Source organism: Epinephelus lanceolatus, chromosome 4 (genome assembly GCF_041903045.1).
Source record: "Epinephelus lanceolatus isolate andai-2023 chromosome 4, ASM4190304v1, whole genome shotgun sequence".
Classification (NCBI taxonomy): domain Eukaryota; kingdom Metazoa; phylum Chordata; class Actinopteri; order Perciformes; family Serranidae; genus Epinephelus; species Epinephelus lanceolatus.
Genome location: NC_135737.1, coordinates 7,746,861 through 7,763,458, shown reverse-complemented (window position 1 = coordinate 7,763,458; position 16,598 = coordinate 7,746,861). Strand labels below are relative to the sequence as shown.

Sequence of the window (16,598 nt, the reverse complement as noted above, 5' to 3'; positions counted from 1 at the left end):
AGAAACTTTGACAAAGGGTCATAATGTGCTTCTAGTGACTGTCAAATCACCAACGAAAGTTGTTTTAAATGCGGACACGGAGAACAGCTGCCTGCTCTCATGGGACAAAGATCCTCTGAGAAGAAAGACGCTTCACTCTGCTCTGTCGCCAGGAACAAACTGGGAGGCAAAGATCCTCTCTGAAGAAGAGGGTTCACTTTGCTGCAGGGTTCACCAAAACGTTTGTTTTTTTTTTGTTTTTTTCTTTTAATAAATTGAACACACATTAAAGAACATACAAGATCCTGTAGAGAATTAATACATATAATACAATACAATAAACACTGTCAAATTAAATGAAGGAAGAGGATTTTTTTAAAGGCAAATTAAATATTGGGGATTTATATAAAAATATCCATAGAGACATATAAATAATTATATAATTACAGATATGTAGGCTATGTTAGGTGAATACTCCTGTCAGTGACCCTGACCACTGGCATTGGCAAAAGAACTGGAGTTGGTCCCCGGACGCTGCACTGCGGCTGCCCACTGCTCCTAGTGTATATAGTAGGATGGGTCAAATGAAGAGGTCAAATTTCGTTTCAATGTATGTAATGTGCTGAGAAAGGACAATAAAGAATAACTAGGAGATAACAAAAGAATAAAGAGATTTCAAAGACTTAAAAAATAAGGGACATGAATCAAAACAAGAAACGAGATATATCCCCAGTCATGCACACCCAGTTTTAATAAACTCAGTATTATTTTTCATCACATATATTATTTTGTCTTCATTCAATGTAGTTATCACATATTGTTATTGCGCCATTGGTTTTGGCCTTGGTGCCCCACATTTTGGCCGTGATGCCCCAATAAATTTGTATTTATCAAAGGCCAAAGTGGCCTTGCCCTAAAAATGACTTAACTCCAGGCCTGTAATTGTGTATTTCCTCTCCTGTTTCTGTCCTCGGAGGGGCCAGTTGCAGTGTGCTGCTTTTTTATGTGCTGCTGCCTCCATTGGCTGAGCGTCTCTGCTGACGTAAGATATAAGTCATGAGCGAAAATATGCACCACACAGCCAGAAAAAGAACCTCTTAGGCAGGGCAAGTAAGAATTTAGATGGGGCAAGTAGATTTGAGAAGTACTTGCCCGGCAGGGCAAGTAGGAAAAAACCTTAATGTCGGACCCTGTTAGGTTTTCACATTTGTGCCTCAGAATGACAGAATGAGCACCATTTTCACTATTCATAGTTCAACAATCCAACTTTTACCAGAAGGAACAAGTTCACAACCATTTTTTAAATGAGTCATTCAGTATTCAGAAAGCTGCAAGTCATAAACTGATATACTTTTTTGAGGAAATTTCTCACAAGTTGTCTTCATGCCTATATCATGCTTGGCAGCTCCTGGGACGCATTGGCTATGGGATGCATCAATATTAATTTTATCAATACTGTACAGCAATGAATATTTAGCAATGCATTCAATATAACTGATGATGAATGTTGTGTAATTTAGTCATGTTGTTAAAAAGAAGTTATGATGACACTGGTAGCTTCGAATTAGAAGGCCAACATATTCGCATGAGTATGAACAGTAAACTCACCTACATAGATAGCTTATTTGTCCTCAAGGAGGAAATTCTTTTTCACAGTAGGTGCATACATGGCACAAACACGAGACATATATAATTTTACCACCAAAATTGGTGCATATGCAGGTTTTTTAAACACAGGTGATATAATCTTTTTTTATGCTCAAGGGCACCTTGGCAGTGCCCAGGAGGTGAACTGGCACCTCTCCAGCCACCAGTCCACGCTCCATATTTGGTCCGGACGGGGACACAAACAGGCGACCCTCCGGTTCCCAAACCAAGAGCTACTGCCGCCTCAATGTAAACTGCTCTGTGGAAGATGAGTATGCCCTTCTGTTTCTTTTCTACTGGTATGTCATGTTTGGTTTCAGGAATGCGCTGGAAAACAGGTTAGTAAACAACAGAAAGCAGTAAGGCGGCCAGTGAAAATGTAATGGTGTTTGCTTCCTTTTTATATCACTTACTTATTCAGTCTCTTTCAAACTTGTTGCCAAATAATTTTGAATGATGTTTGAGCACTGCTTGAATGGAGACGAACAGTATTTTTTGGCAGTGCCTCACTGCCTTGCATTGGAAAAGAGGTGAAAATTTGTGCGCCAAACCGTGTCATATATCCATCATTTCCGACTTGAAGCGATCGGAGCTGGAGCTGACAAAAACATGTGCTTGCAGAGTCATTTGTCTCAGGAATGAGTTTTGATTGTCACCTTTCCCATTAAACACAAAAGCCAGATGTTAGCTGGTGTTAGTGGGTTTTTTGTCCAGTGCGAAAGGGGCTACATAGAGTGCATAACACAAACAGGTGTGTCATACAGAATACTGCAGAATTTATACAAAAGAGACAAAGATATGGATTAGCATTCTGCACACCACAGACTGCATTTCTTGTGAAATGAATAGGAGGTTACTTATTTAGAGCTTGTGTGGCTGTAGGAACAAAAGTCTTGCTAAAACAATTCTTTCAGCACATGGGTAGTCTATACCAGCGTCCTGAAGGAAAGGGGCGAGGAGGTTGTACTGGTCGAGTGGATGATTTGGGTCAAGCGTCACATCAGTTAGTTTAAGAAGAAAATTACTTTCCCCTTTAACCCATTTAGACCGGAATACACATCTATGTGTATATCTCTTTAAGGACGGGATACCCATGAATGAAAGGGATTAAAGACGGAATACACATGTATGTGTATTTCCACGTTATCGTCTTTTTGGAGGCATGTGACTGATGATATGCGCCACAATTGGCTGAAACCCCACGTGGGTGAGTGCCGCAGCGCAGCTGGTGTGGATGACACAATCGGTTAACATGGGCGCCGAGAGGCGAAGCCAGTTTCCTGTTTCCTTTCAGTATCAACATACCGCTACTTACTGTAAAACAAGTAAGTACAAATAAACGCTACACTTGTAAGCTCTCCAATGCTTTTTATTTCATGTTTCTATCTGCTCCAGAGCCTGAGAAAATAAGGTTTTAGTAGGCGAGGTCAGTTCTTTTACATTTTTCAGAATATGCTCAGGATTAGGGGTTTTATACAGGCTTTATAATGCCTTTTTTCCAGGCGAGATTAGGTCTAAATGGGTTAAAGTTTAAATCTCAGGACGAGCATGGAAAGAAGTACTTTGCCACTTAGTCACCTGTCTGTAGTTTCCATCTCTGTTTGTGGTCAGACACATTCTTCCAACCAATACCCAACCTCCCCCCCAAAAAGTACCACACATTGCAAATGTTTTCCGATGGACTCATAACTGTCTTGACAACATGACAAATTGCACCAAATTCAGTCTTTCTTTGCGTCCTCACTCCCCTTTTTTGGTTCCCATTCCGACAAATGGAAAAACAATCCAAATGCTTCAGAAAAGTATATTGGCTACAACTACAAACTGGATTAAAGACAAACCCACCAAGCACTATCGGAATGGCTCTCAACTTTTCCACAAAGAGAAAATCAAACCACACAACCCACTGAGTAACATCTAGTATAAAATCATCACTCTGAGGACATCAAACAGTCCAACACACACTGTTATATTTACATCAGAAAGCAGAAATGAGATAACAATATAATCATATTTACAAAGTCAGTCTGATACGGCTGATGCTCTTTTATACAGAAAGCTTTTCAAATGCCCGTTTACTGCTCCACCCCCTCCTCTCACAGTGAACAGTCTGTCTTGGATATTTCGGCTTGACTGAGTGTGCAGATTCCCACCCTTGGGTGTTGAGTAGTTGTGCTGATGTAAAGTACAAGTCACTGCTCTCTGTGGCCAGTGACACACTTCCCACTGGAATAGCAAGTAGCAGGAAAAAGTCTTGATGCTTTGCTGAAACATCACTGCTGCATGATAAATCACAGGCTAAGAGAGGACCTCCTGTCTGTGACACAGAAACACACACCACTAAACACACATATGGCACAAACACTGATGAGATAACTGGCTTCAGTCACTGTGACTTACGCCATCACATTGATGCAATTCAGTTGAGCGCTCCTCCCTCTCTACCAAACATGGTCACTTCTGGCTCCGAAAATCCAAGATGGCGACAACGAAAGTGCAAAACTCAAGGCTTCAAAGTAGGAGTCCACAAACCCATGGATGACGTCACAGTGGCTACGTCCATTACTCTTTTACAGACTATGGTTTAGACAGAGAAATACTAGCTTTAACAAGAACACAGACCCACTTATTTGTGTAACTCTACTTTGCCCTCACCATCGTACTGTGTGTTTGTACAGTACATGTGTGATCAGAGACAACTGTGAAAATGGAAAGCAAGACTAACAACTGCCTATTGCATCCTTTTAATGCAGTCATAGTTTGAGACTGACGTTGTTCAAATATTCCAGTATCAAAGCTAAGGTGATTAAGCATTTTAGGCTATATGGCAAAAAAGTGAGTGGCCACCTCAACACTAAACCAAAGTTGTCTTACAGCTATGGGTATTAATGTGCTACTATAACAGCCACTGATCCTCTGCTTTCAGGCCCTTCAGGATGGCAGTGTAAGTCTGACCACTCCATTGGAATCATTCCTATATTTTAACTTTTTATTACAACTTAGTTTATCCTCACATTATGTATTGTAATACTGTTGGGCCCAGTGCCGTAACAGAAACACATTCCCCCTTAGGGTAAAAATCCCCCCCAAAAAACCTTGGACTCTGAAGCCCATCCCCCCCCCCCCCCCCCCCCCCCCGCCTCGCGGGGGTGCGGGGGTATAATTTACAGGCGTGGTTGGGCTGCCACATCCCACTTATCTTAAAAAGATTTTTATAATTCAAAAGAAACTTTTGAGATTGATTACCTTTGCTGAAAGAGGCGACTCATCTCCACCTCTTATTCGAAAATATCAACTTCTATCAATTTTTAATATGAAAATATACCAGACTTGCATATTCATGTATGCATATGGACATCCAACTCTTGACTTGCCCAGCATTTTCCAGAACTTTTTCAAGTCCTCATTAGACATTCACATATATTCCACAAGACACTCTAAGGACTTTTATCTTAAGTATTGTCGAACTTCCCTAAATCAATATTCACTGAAAAACAGAGGACCATCTCTTTGGAACGACCTACTTCCATCTCTAAAATCAACATCTACATTATCGTTATTTAAAAACATCTGAAAAGGACTCTAATTTACAAAGACTCGTAACACTTAATTGATTCGTTTGTTATGTTTGCTTGTAAATACGTTTTTTGTAATTTGTACATTTCTATTAATTTCTATTAATTTTGTATTAAGCTCAATGCACCACTGTGCCCAAGTACAGTAGCACATAGCTGCTAGCACTACGATATACTTAGTATTTTTGACTCTCAAACTTTAATATCAGCATCAGTAAGGCTATTCTATATGGTGATTTTGAAACAGTAAGGGATCTTTCCAAAAGTTGGGCCTAGCCCAAACCACTTCCACTTACTTTTGGCCATATAATTTAGAGACTTTAATAGAGCAGAGCAACCATTAAGCCATTAGTGTTACTTTGACACGTAACAGCTTAACTTCATAGTAAACTTTTACATAAACTGGTTAGACACCAGGAGTCAGGTGCAAAATGAACTTTTCTGTCCATGGGCCAAATGGCTCGTGAATGTTTATATTTTACCAGTCACTCAATATATTACTATTGTCTTTGTGGCTGGTGTGTGAAGCAAATCTGCAATAACAGCCACATGCCTATTTTAAGAGCATTTGGCCAGTGGATGGTGCATATTTTGTACCCTGATTTCCCCCCTGAAAAATACTTCAGTTCTCTCTGGTACACTTGCATTTTATGTCTCAGGTTTTCTTGGAAATATAAGTATGAATCAATATTATTATGATATGGATAATAATAGGCGCTATGGCTGGAAAGACGAGATGTTTTAGGAAAATACCCAGACACCTGGAAAGAGTTCCAGCCTTTATGCTTGGAAGCAGAAATGTTTGGACTGCAGTCAAACTGAGGACAAGTCAAACTTGGAAAACATGCTAACAGTCAATGAACAGACATACTTCAGTCTGTTTCACCACTAAACTGCTTATACAACTGTAAACAACACTTAAACAGTTCACAATTTTTCAATCTTGTTTTCATATCAGCAATGACCATAATACAGAACTGTTTCAGTTCACCAGCAGTTGACATCTAAACATTTACCATACAGTCATTACATGCGGGAATTTCATACTAATGGAAACTACAGATGCTCTTTTCAAGGATCCTCAGCTAATGTTTCCAGGCTCAGTGTACAATATGAAGTCATATCCTTCCCCGTGGTCTTGATGATTTACACTAATTTACCAATGTCTCCAAATTAGTGTTACTGATGTTAGCACCTCTTTTATTGCCCATTTCCACACATTGAAAAACTGAGTATCTAAGCACCAGGAGGACATTGAAACCTCGGCCCCCGCAGACCTTGAGAGGTAAAAATAAAACAGAGAATTGTGTCCTTTAGCTCAGACATACAGTATGCAACCCAAAGAGAGGAGCTGCAGTGCATGTCACCTGATAGCCCAGCTTGAGGAAAAGGATTTAATAAAACATATTCTGCTCCAAAAATAGCCAAGGGTTTGATGTCTGGCAAGGACATCATCACTAAAGCAAAGAGGACCGGGCTCATGCACATGCACAAAGTTTATGTAATGTTAAGAGCGTGTCAGCCATTAATCTTAAGGGTGGTGGTTTAACTAGTAGAGACCAAATGTACGCATATTTTCAGGGAAAAAATGTAAGTTACTTGGACAAAATGTCAGCTTAATGGATGTCATATAATGTAAAGTTGCTGCAGTACTCAGAAGTACAGGCATGTTTGAATGCAAGCTGTGTTAAGAAGTGTATAATCTCTACTATTACTTTTATGTTCTATAGTATGGTACTTTTGACAACACCAGGAAGAACCCTTACAGTTCTCTGCTGCTCCAACAATAGTGGCAAACTTCAATTTTGGACAAAGAATGATTGTGGAACATCAGCTTAGGTAACAGTGCTTAGCTAATGTAGCTAACGTATTTTGGGCTAATGTTACACTGTCTAGAGGCTGCGGTGTTCCAACAGAATAAATTAACTCAATGAACTAACTGTGGTGTTGTTGTGAAATATAGCATTAGTTTCCATTTCAATTTTATCAATTTTAAATGCGTACTCATCTATTTATTACCCACACCAACCATTTACAGATGCATTCAGCTCAAAGTCACCAATTAACATGATTGTTAAACCAAATACAAGTGTTGTTGTTGATATGTGCTACATATCGAGATAGGCTACCTTTGCAGTTACGCGCATTCTAACAGTATAAATGGAGCTAGTAGTGCCTGTAGTGGGAGCATTAATTGACAGAATATACTGGTCTATCAAAATATGCCATCCCTGAAATCTCAAATAAAGATGTTATAAAAGAGTTTCAAAATATGCTCCCCATATTCTTACAGCGCACTTCCCCCGATAATAATCACTTTTGATAGAGTAGTGTGAACCTGCAATCTATTTGAGCTACATTGGCATTTTTCAACAAGGCAGCATACGTTTAGTGGGAGTCATCTTTTTAACCATGGATAACTTAACTGTTATTTGGCCGACCGTCAAGGTCTTTTCATGTTATGCTGAAGTTTGTCATCAATTTCTGGGATGATTTAGAAAATCAACAACCTTACTGCTCTCGTTGTCAGCAGGCAGCAGCAATATGACTTGCCACTGCAGTAATGGCGACGCTGCAAGATGGCGGGAAACACACAAAGCAGTTGCTGGATTTGTGTATATTTGCAGGGTCCAAACCCAAGCTGAGATAACCCTACTGACATCACTATTACATCATCAGGGTTAGCCACAGAAGATGATTTACAATTGTTTTCACAGGGCGAGTAGCACTCCTCGTGACAAGCACTGTACATAGACTTTGATATGTAAAGTGGATGAATCCTCTTTATATTGAGGTTTTTTTAATGAGACACTGTTCCTCTGGGATCTTGTGTAAAAGTCAGAAAAAGGTGCAAGTTGCATTTGTGCTCAACTGACTCTCAAATAAGTTACACAACCTGTAGTTATAGGTGTCCTGTTACTGGAAGTTCACTGCGAGTGCATTTCTTGTTAACCCATCAGTATACTGTTAGTACCCCACTTTCCAGAGAGACACTACTTGCCACCTACTTACTGTCCCTCACACAAGATTAAAGACGAAAGGTGATAGAGCCTTTAAGGCTGTTGCACCGAAATGGTGGAATGCACTACCTCATGAGCTGAGAGCGGCCTCTTCCGTGGACATTTTTAAAAAGCAGTTAAAAACACATCTGTTTAGGCTTGTGTTGCATTAATTGTCCATTGTATCATCTCTGTATTTCGCTGCACTTTACTTTTTATCTGTTTTTGTGTATTTTGCATTGTTTCTGTTATTGTATTTTTTTGTATTTTATCTTGTGAAGCACTTTGTGAGTCCTCTCTGTGAGAAGTGCTATATAAATAAATTTACTTACTTACTTACTTACTAGCTTCCACGTATTTCAGTGCAGGCTGAAAATCACTGTGGAGAGCACAATACTTAGTACTGCCTGAATAATACACTATACTTTGGAAAAAATATATATCAAGTATATTTTATTCACAGTAAATGGGCTCCAATTCAAAATAAGAGCAGTGTCTGGCATTTTGGTTATTATGCTTGTTCGCCATCTTCAACAAGAAGATCGATAGCACTCTTATGAGAGTGCTATCAATCTTCTCGTCCAACTTCCCGTATAAAAGCAAATAAGCGTAGTTCCCAAAACTGTTTAAGTATTCCTTTTCAAAAAACGGACTCTTGGGTTAGTTATTCCAAAGAGTAACTTATTCAGTTATGATCATAGGTAAAAACCTGCCAGTACTCACCCTTCTGGTGTTGTCCAAGACTTTGGGGTCAGGCCGGCCATAGTTGGGAGGGTTGGCGTGGGGGTCGTAGCCCAGTCTGGACAGCATGGGGGCGATGACAGCCATGTCCCTCACAACATCAGCCGGGATCTTCCCCACCCACTTGGACAAGGCCTCCACATTGACAGGCTTGATGACCTGGTCTGTGGACCTCTCCACCCTGGCAAGACACAGAAAAACACTGATTTCAGCTGTGATCTGAAATAGTTTGTCACTTGATCAGTTTTTGGATTGGTTCAACTTCTCCTCCAGACACAGTTTAAATTACGTAAAAATACAAACTAATTTATTAAGACTTAATTTAACATGGTTTTTCTACATGAAAACTCTGAGAAGGGGCTAAAAGCAGATCCACTCTTTCTCTTGATTGTGGTAGGTTTTGATTTCAGCCTTCCCAGCGCTGGAACGGTGTAACTAGGGCTGGACCGGTAACAGGTAGACCAGTAACAGTGTGCATCAGTAGGGCTGAAAAGACACATCAGAGGGATTCTGCCATGCATGTTTGAGCCTCAGTCAGACCAAGGCTTAGATGAGGAATCTGCTGTGCACCAACATCAGCAACTACTGAATGGTAAGTGTAGTTAGCATCTTTTATTTAGTTATGTTGTTTCACGTCAAAACTTTCAGAATGCTAATGCAAACTCTGCTCTCTGTACTGACAAGTCTGCTCTGCTCTGGAGGTTTCAGGTTTCTTTGCCGGTGTAGTGTCAAAGTTTCTTTCCCTGTTAATGTGTGTTTCCTGTATTTGACAGCAACTGGCTTGCGTATTAGTGACATACCTAATCTATCTTGTGTGGAGTAAGTTTGAATCTCAGATTTTAGCGAATTGCACAAACACTGCCCCTCTAGTCAGGGTCAGACATTTTAGGGGATGTAAACAGAAGACAAACACATTTTTGAGTGAAGGGTGACTTGAAGGTTTTGAGGGTTGTTTAAGCATTCATTTGCAATGCCCAGAGGTTCCCAGGTTTTAATACCAAGTGAGTCAACCAAGCGGTTACGTCTTTTTCTACATGATGTACCTGTTACTTTATGCAGCAAGGTTTCTTATATCTTGGAAAAATGCATTTCATTAACCAAATACACTTACCTGTATTTTAGATTTGTGATTATACATTCAAGGGCTGTAATCAACCAAAGAAAATCTTGGTGGACTGAAATTCGACCTAATCTTCAACCAATAGATTGGTCAAAGGGGAAAAAATTCGATTGAAAAACAAATGTGATCTCCAATGTGATACTATTTTGAAATAAACTGCGCACTGTAATGCTATTCCACCTGAGCTGTATTTTTGAGTCCATCTCACTACCAAGCTTTGAACAAGACTGATGAGAAAAATCTGACATACTGAACACTGTGGAAGTTAACTTTGGGTTGGTCAGTGTCATATATAACATAACGTTAATATATTATGTTGGCCATCCTGCCCCTCCAATAATGACTGTGGTGTGATTGTATTCCTTCCAGAAGCTCTGTAATCCAGCCTTAAGGTGTAGTGTCTTTTTGGAGACTTATCAAAATGAATTCATAATGGTAAATCCAACACTGAATGTCTTCTGTGATTATTTAGCCGTTGTGCTCATCACTGTCACCAGCCATCCAATCACAGTGGAGAAGGGGCAGGACAAATACCGCAAAGACCAACCATCACAGAGGACAAATAAAAGTGCTGAACAACAACTTTAATATCCACCTGGGTAAAGTAAGGCTTTGGTGGACACATGGCTTTATTAAAGTGACACCAGTGACTGTCCGACCATTGAGACTTTGGTCAGTTGGACAATAGCATATTCACCAACCATGCGACCATTCATCTAGAAGGTGACAGCTCTACTGCATTCTTAGCTATATGCCACTTCTCATACATTACTATATATATAACCCATTAAGACTGCTCCTTATTGTTAACCTGCTTATGTTTCTGATCTGTACTTTGTATTTAATTTTGGCACTGTGTATATTTTGGATCTGCACCTTGTTATCTTATATTTAATTTTATGCACAACGATTTCCCTCAGGATATAAAAGTTCTACCTTATCTTTAATTAGTAAACTTATCAGTAATTCACAAGTCACAGTTATGTTAGTTCTTGCTGGCTCATATCGTGTGTTACAGACCCACCCCCTGTTTCTGAATTGCTGTCATTAGCAGTACTGAATGTGCACACAGTTCCCTTTGAGCCTTGCACAACCAAGTGCAACAGTTAACACACTTTCAACAACATTTAGTGACCACCCCTCACTGCATGGTATTAGCATCTGTAATCAGTCAGAGCATTAGTGTCGTTAGCTCAGCTTGTCTCCAAATGGCCTAGTTTGCAATAGACCGGTCCATCTCTCAGTTCTGTCCACTGTGAGGATATAATATGCTGTAATTTGATCAAGAGACAATATTAAAGATCATTTCCTGGCCTCTCTGTCTCAGAAGGTCCCTGTTAAATATGCTGAATAAATTACCCTTCACTCTATCAGTTAATTCCTCTGTCAACATGCATCACATTTCATATGATTAACCATTCGTGCTCAGCCTGTCTCAAACTCAACATATGAGATGAGCAGCTTCCTTCAGCTCAGTTATTCAGTTTGATCCCAATGAATAGGTCCAAGGGGAACTATTTTGAGATCTGTGCAAGGTCATTAAAGGGATAGTGCACCCAAAAATGAAAATTCAGCCATCATCTACTCACCCATATTAGGCACCCATAGGCCCTGGTGAAGTTTAGAGTGCTCACATCCCTTGTGGAGATCGGCGGGCGGAGCTGACAGCACACCTAATGGCAGACGGCGCCCCAGACTAACGTCCAAGAACACAAAATTGAATCCACATAGTATCTCCATACTGCTCATCCATAGTGATCCAAGTGTGCTGCAGCCGCGACATAAAAAGTTGTTTTGAAAAACGTCATATGAACTCTGTTTTTAGCCTCACTGTAGCCTGTAGCTCTGACTGCTTCTCTGTGCTCTGTGTTCACGTGTGCACGCTCAGGGTGATCGGTGATGCACGGTCTCTGAAGAGCAACAGTCTCGTCAGTACTGATGTCCAGATTCTCAAGTGCAGGCATCGCCAATTCCCAGTCTGAGCAGCAAAGACTTTCCTCACCCGTTGGCATTGCTTTGCATTTGAAACAACTACACCACCAGGTTTCCAGTGCTCGACTCCGGTATTCTGCGGCTGGCTGCCCCTGCTGTCTCCCCCTGCAGTGCACGTGTCACGTGATGTAAACACGGGTGAGCAAAGCTCATGCTTGCGCTGGTCTCGCGCAGGCGTGCACACGTGAACGCTGAGCACAGAGAAGCAGTCAGAGCTACAGGCTACAGTGAGGCTAAAAACAGAGTTCATATGACGTTTTTCGAAACAACTTTTTATGTCGCGGCTGCAGCACACTTGGATCACTACGGATCAACAGTATGGAGATACTTTCTGGATTCAATTTTGTGTTCTTGGAAGTTAGTCTGGGGCGCCGTCTGCCATTAGGTGTGCTGGCCGTTCCCCCCGTCGATCTCCGCAAGGGATATGAGGACTCTAAAACTTCACCAGGGCCTCCATCGGCATATAGGTGAGTAGATAATGGCTGAATTTTCATTTTTGGGTGCACTATCCCTTTAAGCTTTAAAAGAAAGCTAGAGAGTCAACATAACTCGCCAAAGATGACATCTGGAGTTCTTCACAGTGGCAGCACTTCTGAATTTATAAAGAGTTTGTTTGATAAAATTGTCCCGTTACTCGTTTTTTGAGAAACTCAGGCTTCTTGTTAGTTAACTTAGACTAAGTGTCTGTTGTTAATAGTAAAGATGAATAATACTCCACTCATCCTTTCACATTATCAGCCATGGGTGTTGGACCATTTTTAAAAGGAATCTAACATTATGTCATACTGAGGTAAATTATTCATTGTCTGAAATTAAATATTCAACAAACGAGGGGATTGGTGCTGCTGGACTACATCTTTTGTTTTATGGAATGAGCATAATTTACCACCACTGACCAGCAGGAGGGATCTGATGTCAGATATATGATGATGTTTATGACCGCAATGTTAGCAACCTAACAAACCATGGGGCACAATGATAGCAACCTGTTAGTCCCTCCTTACATACTGTAATTGGGATGTTTTCTTTCCTTTAAATGTGCACATATCTTGGGGCGTCGGTGGCTTAGTGGTAGAGCAGGCGCCCCATGTACAAGGCTGTTGCCGCAGCGGCCCGTGTTCGACTCCAGCCTGTGGCCCTTTGCTGCATGTCATTCCCTCTCTCTCTCCCCCTTTCACACTCAGCATTTCCTATCGATTAAAGGCAAAAATGCCCAATATCTTTAAAAAAAAATGTTTTAAAAAGTGTGCACATATCTGGCTGAATTTTAGACTACACAGTGCATGGATAATTCTGAGTGCATTTCCTAATTGTTAATTGTTTTTTTTAGCATAGTTTGAGTTACTGGATCAAAAGCATTCATGATTGGAATGCCTGCTTTGTCAATCAAGTGTATATCAGACCTTTGTGCTATACTTTATTTTGTTCAAAAAAACAAAAAACAAAAACCACATCCCAGTTAGCATAATGTCACCAGCGAAATGACATACCTGAGAGCATGGCATGTGAAATAAAAATACAGGGACTTTACCAAAGTGGGAGGCTTCCTCACACAATGTAACTTCCTGCTGCAAGGAGTCTCTCAAAAAATAACTAAAGACAGAGACTGATGAAATCATGAAGTTGCGTAGGATCATGTGACTTGTTGTCTCGCTGTTAAACAACCACCGTTGCCTTTTATTTTCAGATCAGGCTCCCTCCAGTATTCATTGTTGACATGGTTTTTACTGGGAGAATAACTGTCAGCAGAGGTTTTCTCTCCCTCCACCCCAAAGACCCGATACTTAAAACAAATAAAAACACTGAATAAAGCAGTTTCTTAAAAATCAGTGTTTCTCTGACGCTCTTCAGTGGCCAGATATCAGGAGGCGCTGCTAGCTGAGCTGCCACTAACAATAGCTCAGCGTATACCTAGGCGATCAGCTTGTTTTAAAGTTAGAATTCCTTCAGTGTTCATCACTCACAAGGTTTTTATCTGGAGCTGAATAATCCACAGAGGTCTCTTCCTCTCTAAAACAAACAGACCCAGTAACTTAAACCAGTAAAATCAGTCAATAAAGCAATTTTACATTAAATACCCGTGTGTCTCCGAAACTCTTTGGGCTGACACTGGATGTCCGACAATGTCAATCTACCGCAAACCCAGCAAGTTTCTCTGGTCCAGGTGTGTAATGACTAAATTCCTTAATTAAGCTGAAAGATATAATGATGTCACTTGAATGTGGCCATCCAGTCAACGACCACCGCTTACAAAATATTCTGCATTGGTACAGCAAACTTTAAAGCTTTCTTTGGTCAGACTGACAAACATCAGGTGAAATACATTTTTATTTTGCCTCATAATTAGGCTCCAACCCAATTCCTTACATTTATGCATACTATGTTTTTTAGTTTGCTACTAATATATATTGTATGAAAAACCTGGGGTAATTTTGGTCTTTTCACTAAATGATTTTTAAAAACATAGCATGTTTGCATGGAACAAGGTTGAAAAAAAAAATAGTATATCCGCAGTAGACCTGCAACTAATAATAATTTTCATTATCAAATAATCAGCCAATTAGTTTCTATATGAATCATTTTGTCAGAATGTCAATTGTCAGAAAATAATTTAAAAAAAAAAGCAGATTATAAAATCCCCAAATAACAAAGTGTCGTCTTCAAATTACTTGTTTTGTCTGACCAAAAGTTCAAAACCCAAAAATATTCACTTCACTGTAATAGAAGAGACAAAAAGCAGAAAAAAGTAAAAGGAATTTTTATATTTTTGGAACCAAAAAGCCATTTCTTTTGATCCCTCCTGGCTGTTGCTGGATTTTTCAGGTCACGCTCTCTCCCCACACATGACTGTTTACCATCTGCAGTCCAGCCTCTTTATCCCTATGTTTCCTGTTTGACTCTATACCTCAATATGGCTATTCACTTTCCTCTAATCCATTTACTTTGCAATTGAATCTTTACACTGTACGGGTATAGTCTCCTGCATGATTAATAGAGTGAGCTGGTTTTGTCATCTCAGGAGGATGGTGGAGATGGTTTCTGAGAGACGGGCCATGATCCAAATATCCACTCTGCAACAAATGGGTAGGGAATCACTTTAGGTAACTCCATCAAGACCCAGGAGGCTGCTAAGTGTTGACGTGGAACATAAACTGATAAAGACAAAGACCGAGTATAGTGAACGCAGCTCAGCTTCACCATCATGTTTGATGCAGGCAATCTTACTGACACAAGAAGGATCTCCTCGATACACCAACACACACACACACACACACACACACAAGAGAATACACAATGAGTCATGGTTTGAAAATGAGTAATTTCCTTGTCACGTCATGTCAGAGCACTGCCAAATCTCAGGCTTGGGAAACAGTTTTACGACCTATAAAATCTACGTTATACATAAACATGGGATTTATGAAAACAGCTGTAAACAGTTTTGCCAGTTGTGTGTCCTACATGTACTGCAGACTGGTTTAGTCGAGGCATAATCACACCTGCTGACCAAACAAAACAGTCCTGTTGAAAGGCAATACATTCCTGCCAGTAATGCTACCATTACAAATTTAGAATGCAAAAACAATCTTAGTTACAATCATTTGTTGCTTTTCTAGACCAATATTCCAATGTTTTATATACCAACCATTACCGGAAACAAAGCCTTCAGATGACAATGGCACGTCTTTATGAGCACAATGTTTTATATGACTATTTACTTAAAGCAACATTTACCTTTCTAGAAATTTTACACTTTTCTTTGTTTAGGTTAAAATGCTATTAATAAGCTGATGACACACTAAAATGTAAGTGAATTCCACCAGAAATAAAAACTACTACTTGCATTTGGACCAAATGCAATGATTGGCTGAGCGTTCTGTCTGTGTTCCCCACATGGAGGCCTCCGACTGACATATCCGCCTGCGTAGCATCTGCCCCGACTCTGTGAGACAACAAATAGGCTACTAACAGGGACGCTTGTGGATATAAACTAGTAACAGGGATGCTTGTGGATAAAAACTATAAACAGGTGCAACAAGAAGTAAATTCTTCAGTGCAATACAGCTGCAAGTTTCTAACAGACATTAGAAACTGCTGCAGTGATCTAACGCTACAACCAAGAGAGCTCAAGATGTGTAACAAGCTTGGCCTGCTGCGTCGAGCTAGCCCTGAGATGACCGCGGTTTCGCCGGGAATTGTCCCGATGGGGAGACGCCGGCAGCGCTGTGACAAGACGCAGAAGTGGGGGAAGTGCAGAGGGGTTAGCTCTAGGCTAAGAGCTAACCCCATCAAACCAGCTGTTGCCAGTGTCCTCCTGGCGAACGTCCGCTCGCTGGACACAAAAATGGATTACATCTGACTGTCAAGATCCACTCACTGAGGAGTAAGGGACTGCTGTGTCCTTATGTTCACTGAGACATGGATGAGTGGTAACATATCAGACTCTGGTGTTGAGCTAATGGGGCTAACACTACATAGAGCAGACAGGGAGGCTGCATCATCTGGTAAGCTCCGTGGTGGTGGTCTAGCAATATACACAAACAATTC

At 40.5% G+C, this 16,598-nt stretch overlaps 1 protein-coding gene across 2 annotated transcripts in view; it reads right to left on the bottom strand.

Annotated features, from left to right (window-relative positions):
* Positions 1 to 16,598, bottom strand: part of tpst1 (tyrosylprotein sulfotransferase 1) — a 76,235-nt gene that overhangs the window by 18,707 nt on the left and 40,930 nt on the right. For both annotated transcript variants that reach the window (XM_033631858.2, XM_033631859.2), the window contains exon 3: positions 8,924 to 9,122. In XM_033631858.2, the coding sequence (XP_033487749.1) occupies positions 8,924 to 9,122 (199 nt within the window). The remainder of the gene's footprint in view (positions 1 to 8,923; positions 9,123 to 16,598) is intronic.